Here is a 9923-nt window from a genome sequence, read left to right as displayed (position 1 = left end):
GACCAAAAAACAACGTGAGGAGGCCCTCTCCTTCCTCTAATTTTTCAAACTCCATTATAAAGAGTTTATATAATGGACTATTGAATAATAGAAAAAATATATTATGTACCCCAGTGCTTTAGAAAAACCTACGTTTAATATAATCCCATCTACAATTTTTCTCAACTATATCTAATGCACCTTGGAGGCCCTTGCCACGTGACATAAGGAAGGACTTGGAGAGGGGGGGGGGGGGGGGGGGGGGGGGGGGGGGGGGGGGGGGAGGAAGGCGGGACCAAGGAAAAGAAAGAAAGAGAGTGGATTGGGTGCCAAGAACGTCTCTCTCTCCTCTCTCTCTCTCTCTCTTCCTCTCTAGCTCTCTTTCATCTCTCTGTCTTCTCATCCATGGAAGGGGCGCACAAAGTCGTAAAGCTTTAATTTGAATAGTTACGTCACCCACGACGATTGGAGGAAAAAACTTAGCTTTAGTATAACCCCATCTAAATTTTTGAGATTTATCTCTAATTGTGAATGGATTTTATCAAGCAAGAGGAAGCGGCGTCTCGAGAAGAAGAAGGTAGGTCCTTGATAGAAGCATAGTGTACTTGCAAAAATGTTCAGGTATGTTTTGGGTCACAATGTACATATGTTGTACTAGTTGGAGACCCCTGCAAAATATATGCCAAGGTCCGCATGTATTCTTTTTGAGTTAAGTCAAATCAAGCTCTTAAGAGCATTTATAAAAAAAAGAAATTACAAAGGTTAGAGAACATAAACTAATGTTTAGAGAATTTACAAAGTGCAACGAAGTTTAATGCAAAAACTTTCAAATATAGTAAACTAAAATGTTTGAAAACAAGTATGGTACAAGCAACCAAATCTTGAAAAGTCCTCAATTAGTGTAAATTCCCCAAATTATCCACTTGCAAATTTTTGAAATTTTATCTCTACATTATAGATTTGAAGGTGAGAAAATCTTACAAAATATACAAAATTTTTGAGTGTAAAAAGCCTTCAATATAATAAAGTTGTCCCGAAAATTTTCTCTCATAATGCAAGTTTTTCTCCTAAGTTTTCAGGAGGAGAAGTACTATGCCTCAATTCTCATTTAGTGTAACCCACCCTTACAAAATTTTGAGATTTGTTTTCAAAAATTTCTAATTTTCTTTCAAAACGCTCAACAAAAACCTAGATTTAGTGCAATTCCACACTTACAAATTTTTGAGATTCACCTTTGAATTCCAAGTCAATTCAAAGGCGAGAGCACAAATAAAGCCTCAAAGAAAAAATCAGGGTAAAACCTTTTCAAAAATAGCCGAGAATTTTCAGAGTTCCCGTTGTCATCATCACACCACCTTTGCCGTTGTTGAGGTCTGCTGTTGGGTCCTTGCTCCCCTGCTGGCTGGAGCTCTGATCCTTTGGACCTGGTGCACATCTCAATTTTGTCAATTCTCAATTTCGTAGATGTCGATGTCAATTTTATATTTTTGATTCTCGATTGTTCATTTCGTTGATTGTCGATTGTTGATTGTAAAACCAATGCTTATTCTCCCTCCCCTTTCTCTCTAGTGCCGGTGTGAGCCCTCTCCCCCCCCCCCCCCCCCCCCTCTCTCTCTCTCTCTCTCATAGAGACACACACACTCACTCACACATGCTGTAGTGAATGGTGCTCTCTCTCTTTCACTCAGTTACACATACTCTCTCTCTCTCTCTCTCTCTCTCTCACACACACACACACACACACACACACACACACACACACACACACACCCATGCGCACATAATGCATGCAGGACATCCATAACAAATTGTTGGACTCCTATTGCTAAATTGTTGAGCTCAATGTAATTCATTAATGCAATGCAAATGGGAAAAGCCTTGGTGCAATGCGCCAACATCTCGAGGAATGGCACGTCGACTCTGTCTCTTATATTCTCTCACATCGAGAGAATGGATCTCTCTCTCTCTCTCTCTCTCTCTCTCACACACACACACACACACACACACACACACACACACACACACACACACAAATACATGTATCTAGCTTTTGAACTTTGAGCATCAAGGTCAAAGATCATTTACGGTATAGAAGGTCTGTGCAAACCTCCGAAAGGAGGTTCATAAAGCAACATATGAAGAAAAATTCTTTATGGCCTTCAAAATGTAAAAGAAAGCCACTCTTCAAATGATTTTCAAAAATAAAAGTAGTTAGTGATTACCCTTGAAATCAAGGGCGGAGTGAAATGGACTCTCAAAAAACTATAGGCTTAAGTATTATAAATTTAAATAGAGTACTAAGGTCTTTTTGACTTTCCACTGCAAAGACTCCTCTTGAGTATTTTAATTTTCTACCATCTTAGTACTTACCCTTCACTTTTGCATTTTCGATTAAATGTTTTTTAAAGGTTCTTTTTGAAATGAAGCAAAATGTGACACATGGAGGTCTCTTCTTCCTTGAAAAGTTTAAGCTGCTTCCTATATAGTATAGATTGCTCCAGGGTTAGTCCTGACAATGGGGAGTTGTTTAACCAATTTTGAAGAATTGTTATAGTTTGTATGTAATGGAATTTGCCTATTCAATTTGAGAGTAGCGGAATTTAATGAGAGTACTTTCAAGAAATGATTTTGTGAGCATAGCGGGTAGACATAATTGAAGATAGCAACATAATCATAGCAATTAGTTAACTTGGCATAGAAAATACTTTTGCAAGAGAGAGAATTTAGAGAACATGACAACAGTTGAGGACCGGATTTATGTGGAGCCGGTTCCCCCTCCAATAGGCATTTGTATTATGATTTCTCCCATAAAGAGAGACTTGTTACAATACATTCTTTGTGTTCCTTGTGACCTAGGTGAAGCAATGAAGATGGAAAAATTCATGCATCACCATCATAGCATAACATAAATTTGAAGAAAGCTTTAACTATACCAAGCCTCAGTCCCAAGACCTCAAACACCTTCGAAGGTGGAGAGAGCTAGCAGGGAATGAGGGTAGGGAAGAGGAAGAAGAAACATTTCATACGAGAAAGAACTAGTTCCTCACTTATCATAACTCTTGTGCTAGCATACATAATAGCATAGTAATGAAGAAGAAGGAGATGGCAAGCTCAAGCATTGAAGCATGGCTCTTGGTTGGATTTGCACTCCATAGCCAAGAGTGTTGGTGTAGGCTCTCAACCTCTACTTGCTTGGAGAAGGAGAGGGAGCTCATGCACTTTGCCTAGTACACAATGAGAGTGTTTGTGTGTGTGTGTGGGTGAGTATACCCCCTAAGCAACCCCCTAGCTTGCATGGTCGACCCCCCCTTGTAGCTCATGATGGAAGCTCATTGGACCCCTCCAGGCCTAGCCAATCACAAGCAGGATCCATTACAAGCAACAAGGGTAGCCTTGGGACAAGTGTCCCCCTTTCCCCTTTGAGAGAGAGGACTTGATAAATGCAAAATCAATTAATTAAATATCCTAAATTATCATTGGACCCCTTGGGTGGCCAACCAATAGGCTTCAGGCACACCATGAGGGCAACATGAGGAGGAACTTGACAAGTGTCCCTTTTGCTATCTTTGAACCATGCATCCCTTGTGTGGGTCTTCTCTCTCATTCCCCCCCCATGTAGGGCTCGCCCCCCTATTTGTAGGGATGCTTTTGAATTTGGATGAGCAAGCACCTTAGTCACCAAGCATGACCAAGCACTTGGACTAGGGGGTGTTCCCACAAGCATCTCAGACAAGCATGTCAAGGCACCTCAAGCACCTTAATCAAGCGGCAAGTCAAGCACCTCAAGCATGGAGCTAGTCAAGCACCTCAAGCATCTTAATCAAGCACCTCAAGCATGACAAGCACCTCAAGCACGACAAGCACCTCAAGAAGGACAAGCACCTCGAACTTGGGCCGGGTTCCCACCTCAAGCTCAACCCTAGCTTACCTAAGGTCAAATGACTTTTACACACATTATTGGAGGTCTTCAATGAAGCTAACCCTAAGGTCTTATGCTCCATTGGTTAGCATTGCTCTTTGATAGACCATCTCTCATTTGGGCCCCTTTACCATTGGCCCCGTGTTGAGATAGATCTATAAGCTATATTTATACCTTAACACTTGTTCCCGATTATTCTCTCACATTAAGTGATCAATTTAATATGAGAAAATCATTTGGGTTGGTTAGATATTAGATTTTATGACATTGTATCCATGGTGAGGTAGAAATTTGACGATCGTAGTGACCGTGATGGTTGTTTTAGAGAGAGAGAGAGAGAGAGAGAGAGAGAGAGAGAGAGAGGACACATTTTTCGAGGAGCTCCATTTTGACAAGGGATGAGAGAATCACCATATCCTAGAACTAGAAATTTTGGGTTTTATCACAAAATTTTAGTCAAATATTCAAATTTCGAGAAAATTTTCTCATAATATAATTGAAGATCTTCCCACCTCATCTCTAGGCATACAAGTTTGACCACAATCCAAGCATGTCAACGCTTGGCATAAGTTCAAGTGGTTAATTTTTAAATGCAATTTGTATTGACTAAAGTTTAATAGGAGGAGGGATTCAAAGGTTGAAGTGGTCACAAGTTTCAAGTCTAAAGCTCTTCAAACGGAGTTTTGACTACACCACTTTTCTACTCTATCCAGTGCTCGAAAAAAACCTAGGTTAATCTAATTCCACTTACAAATTTTAAAATTTACCTCTTAAATTTTATATTTGAAAGTGAGAAAACCTACAAGATTTTGAAAAAATTAGTGTAATTCTATGTATCCATTTACCTTTGTTGTTTCACAGATGTAGGTTTGCCATGTTTTTGAAAAAATGCTTTTTTCGAGCACTGAAGTCTCTATCCCTATGGTTGCCCCTCACACGCGAGGGGATAATGATAAGACGTGATTGATTAGGCTCTTCCTTTGACAAACCTGCAGACTTACCTATTCAAGAGGAGGAAGGCAAGACAGAGGGATGTTAATTGCACCTTTCTGTGGTGCAATCAATGGAGGCAAAAGAGGGTAACACACAACGATTATCCTCCTTCTATGTGCCCCCCGCTCCTCCTTTCCCTTCACAATATACATTGCTGAGGACTACCTGTATCAATTGAAAGCTTTTGTTTGATGGGGCATGGTCTTTAAGTCAAGCTAGGTCTGGTGTACATTGTGTGGCCACTAAAACTAGATATATTTTATTTTTTTGAAGTGAACTGAGTTGTTTACATTTTTTTTAAAAAAGGGAAAGAAACATCTCAAGCCCCAAAGAAACATCTCAAGCCCCAAAGATTGGGAAAACTAAAACTAGATTTGATTGCACCACTTTTCTACTCTTTATAACTATGACATACTTTTGCTAAGGACTAGCTTAATTGGCTGTGACCTTCTACAAGCTTGGATCGAGTAACTTGGTTATCAAATTTGGTTATGTGCTTTGTGTTGCCATTGTAGTAGATAAAAACTCTAGCACATGGCTTTGTACAGTTGTATAGGATCTCACTGCTCTATGGCACTGGGGACATTCTTTGCACAACTGTATGGGATCTCATTGCTATATGGCAATGGGGACCATACTTCACTGTTAATTCACCACCCCTGTTGGTTCTCCTGTGGTCCCCTTTTCTCTTCAACCCAAACTCACCCTTCACTCATGCACTTGATTCTTACTCCGTCTTTAATCCCCCACTTGATCGGACAAGATCATGATTGCTACGTCCCATGACACCTAAATCTCAAGCATAGATCTCCCATGCCATAAGGAAGAGGCTCGACGTGGTAGGGATAGGAATGACAACAATTAAGAAGGAAGGGGGGCGGGGGGGGGCACCACGTACTATAAAAACCTAGGCTAAGTGTAAGATTTTCAAATTTGCCTCTTAAATTTAAATTGCAAGGTGAGAAAACCTACAATTGGAGAAACTTAGTGTGAAAACCTTCAAATGGTCAATTTACCTCTATGTTTCCATTTTTTAAAAAGTTTTTTTTTTTTCGACCAAGGAGAGGAGATGTCCGGGGATGAGGACCGTTTTGAGAAGTTGAAAAGCAACATGAGAAAATAATTGTGGAGGCGGTGACTCTTTACGTGACACACTGGTGGGGAGTCGGGACACAAGGCCGCGCCTACAACGTATCTATCTATCCATGGCAAAGGGCGAGCTTTATATAGATTTGCGAACGCTGCATGCAGGTGTGTGTGTAAGAAAGGTTGCAAAGAAGCAAAGTGATATATAGTATGGATTATCAAGTCCAGGTTGTGGGTACAGCAATGGTGGTGTTGGCGATGGTGCTTACTAGCTTCTTGCCGTGCTGCATGTGCTGCCGCCCCTTGACAGACGATAGGCTGCAGCTCAATAGTGCAGAGACGTCGATATTGGACTACTCTGCATGGTGGTGGTGGGCGCACGACCCGGCTTGGTTCTTTGACGCAGATCTTCCTCATCATCCTCCCCCGGCTCTTTCACGTACCCACCTTCACCACTTGCCTGATCACAGAAGAGGAGGCGGCCCCCGGCTCTTCAAACCCACTACCACCCATAAGCATAAGACCCACAGCAAGGCCCCTCCTCTTCGGCACCTTGCCCACAAGCTCCTCCTCGCATTCAAACCCCCGCCCCCGGCCACTCTCCTTAGTAAGTATGAGCCTCACTCCCATTTTCCCCTCGAGGCCCTCTTTGATGACCCCGAGTATTTCTCCTAACCTCAACACCCTTTCACAAACCTCTAATTCACATCATCAGATTTCACACAAAGCTCGTTAGACTCAGACCCCAAGCAAAGCTTGTGAGCTTTTGTGTGCCTAAGTTTAAGGCAAGGTTCCTCATGTGCCCCAACTCCTCTTGCCCAATGGTCTACTAGCATGTTCCATGGCCCAATGATCTACTACCTTCACACTAGCATGTTCCATAGCTCTAATAGAAATCGTTACCCAATAGCAAGGCATGCTACCATTATCTTGTCTGCATGGAGAGCTTGATCATGTTTGTCAAAGACGATGTGATTAAGGTAACCTTGAAAAGTTTACTTCTCAAAATTTTATTATCTGATTGTGGATAGTAATTCTTCCTTTACAATGATCCAAACAACATATAAACAAAAGAGGATTGAATCCCAATCACTCGAGGTTGTTTACTTTTAAGTCCTTGGTATGCTTCATCGTCATACTTCATTCCTTTCTAGTTTATCTTGTTTCTCTCAATATGTCTAAAATTCCACACCCTCTCTCAAGGACTTTGAGGTCTATGGGGACACGTCTTGCTATGTTAAGATTCTCTTCATCCTCCTCCTCCTCCTCTCTCTCTCTCTCTCTCTCTCTCTCTCTCTCTTTTGTGGAGATGTGCACACATTTTATGAATATAGATGGATGCTTGATAAGTTTGTTGAACACCGTGAAATTTTGCAACCATGATGAGACTTACTATGCATCCAGTTAAGGTCCATGCAATGGGCCAAGTGATCCCCTTTATCCTATATCAACATCTTCTTTCCTTGACCTTGTAGTAGAGAGTTGGTAGAAATTGCAAGGTATCATTGGGAGGGGGGGGGGGGGGGGGGGGGGGGGGGGGGGGGGGGGGGGGGGGGGGGGGGGGGGGGGGGGGAGAAGACACCCGATGTACTTGAAGAGTGTAGTGCGCGAGATGCATATGTGCAGTGCGGTGTGTGTGTGCAAGGAGGGGAGAAGGAGAGAGTGCAAGGTGTCGTGTGGGTGGAGCAAGTCTCAAAGTGAGCTGCCCCTTATTCTCTGTATATGTACAAGAATAAGGTTAGTGGATGGTCAGACACTGGGCGTCCAGCCCAGACGCTTAGGCACAACGCCTTTAAGCCCAACAACCTCCTACTTATGAATGAATGTATCAATAAGTGGGTGCTACTAGCTAAACTACTAGTATGTACATGTAAAATTGGTGAGAGACTCTCATAACCTATCCCACTGTTTCACTCAATCAATCTACATGCAGCCATATAGGCTCTAGGGATAGGTGAGCGTGCGTACCCACGCTAGAGATTGCATGTAAATCCCGCAGACAACTTTGTATAGCCTGCAAAACTCCATTATGCATCAGTGTAGTGTCAATCATTGTACGACTGACAATCCTTGTTGCAAATGCTCCCAATGCAGCTTCTAGGTCGAGCCTCAACACTAGTAGGTCGTAAAACTGAAACACTCGAACACTAATGAAATATGTGCAAACCTGGCTGTCCTAGCCTCTCATGTGCTATCTGCATGTGATAGCTATGTCCCTATCACGCATAAGTGAAAGCATGTGTCCTGGCATCAACTCATCACCCTCTAGCATGAGCATATCAAAGAACTCCATGTATTTCACGTCTGCCCTTGTCTTTAGGGAGCCGACCCATTCTACCTCTACCCGCACAGAATTTGACAACACCTATTGTGTCTCACTAGAGCACTGCTGCTCTACCTCTTTCTCTATAAGAGTCTACTGACATGTCCTGTATGATACATGCTCTATCTTATGAGCATGGTCGAGCTCACCCACGAAGGAGATGCATCTTGTCTCTCGCTCAAAGCATGCCAACAAAAAAATCGAGACCATGCCATCTCAAATCTCAGACACATGCATATGATATACCAAGCCACTATAGGCTCCTCTAGTAATCACTAATGAATCACAATGCATCTAGAAAGATTGCTCTCTAAGCAGTATTTGACATCGACAATCTGCTAACTGTCTCGTTGAGATCAAGCTCTGGCTCAGGTGACAAACATAGTGCACGTCGTAGCATATATGATGCACCACTAGGAAATGACAAGAAAACACCTCCTACACTTGCAATGTCAAACATCAAACCATTGATCAAGTGCACAGAACCAAAGCTTCCACTAGAGAAGGTGCTAAACCAGTCACGATGTGGTGTCACATAGAAAACTGCATCCTCATTTAGCAACAAACATAGAGAAGTGTTACTCTAGAAGACATTGAACAAGAGGAATGTTAAAGGCAAATATGACACCAGCATCACTGGCATATGAAGCCACCACTCTAGCATGTCTCAAAGCCTCATCTACACCATGCATAGATCTCCGATTATAAGATCTAGGAGACTTAGATGTCGGATCCAGCGCCCTACCACCCTATATATAGGCCGGCTCCTAGCCCTAGCCATAATTCGGATCCTCAATCCACACTGGTCCAATCTGAGCCCTTGGCTCAGGTCCTTGACTCCCTAGGTGGATCCTTCTTCTTTGGATCCTTGTCCTGACATTACTCCTCCTTGGAGAAGCGTTTTCGTCCTCCAAAACAAGAGTGGTGATACACTAATGTGTTTGGCATCCTTCATGGATCCAACTGTTTATTTGATTGGAACATGGTTCAGTAGGACATTCAATGAAATCATGAATAACATCCTGATTTTCCACATTGTTGTCCCTTTGCAACCGTCTTGGTGTAACCGGCTCAATACAACATAGCTTGTAGACTCCATTTAGAACTCACTTGGGTATGTTAAACAAGTTATCTCAACTAAGATGTACCCGAAAGAGTACCTCTTTTCACTTTCCATGAAAGTAACTCTTTGACGTAACTCATCAGCCAAGTTTAAGTCCTTGATTTGTTACCTTCTCGTATCAGTAAACAACGCCACCATAACTAGTGTTCAAGGTTGAGAACCTCAATTATACATGAAGCTCCAACTAGAGAAATAAATGCTTACCTAATTGGATTGATTGCATGGTGATAAGGTACGCACTTCGCATATCCTTTAGCACAAGATTACACTTGGTAATCTGCCTAATGTGGCTATCCCCTTGGATACTGACAGTACTCAGGTGTGTTTTCCCACAATTTACAGACAATCTTCCAAAATGACTGGTAAATATGGACCATCGTTCCTTACAACATTGCTGAGAAATCAACAATGTTATGAATAACCATCTTGGTTAACTTGAAAGATCCACAAGCATCCAACCACCGAGCCATGATCTCTATTGGTGACTGGTAGATCCAAAA

General features: G+C 42.2%; 1 protein-coding gene across 1 annotated transcript; it reads left to right on the top strand.

Moving 5' to 3' along the window:
* Positions 1 to 6127: 6127 nt before the first annotated feature.
* Positions 6128 to 7150, top strand: LOC147442601 (uncharacterized). Its single transcript, XM_086529686.1, has one exon. It carries the CDS (start codon positions 6188 to 6190, stop codon positions 6650 to 6652), a length of 465 nt encoding a protein of 154 aa, XP_086385812.1. The 5' UTR covers positions 6128 to 6187; the 3' UTR covers positions 6653 to 7150.
* The last annotated feature ends 2773 nt before the right edge of the window (positions 7151 to 9923 follow it).

Source organism: Adiantum capillus-veneris, chromosome 14, assembly GCF_014529385.1.
Source record: "Adiantum capillus-veneris isolate H3 chromosome 14, ASM1452938v2, whole genome shotgun sequence".
Classification (NCBI taxonomy): Eukaryota; Viridiplantae; Streptophyta; class Polypodiopsida; order Polypodiales; family Pteridaceae; genus Adiantum; species Adiantum capillus-veneris.
This window is presented reverse-complemented; position numbering and strand designations above follow the sequence as displayed.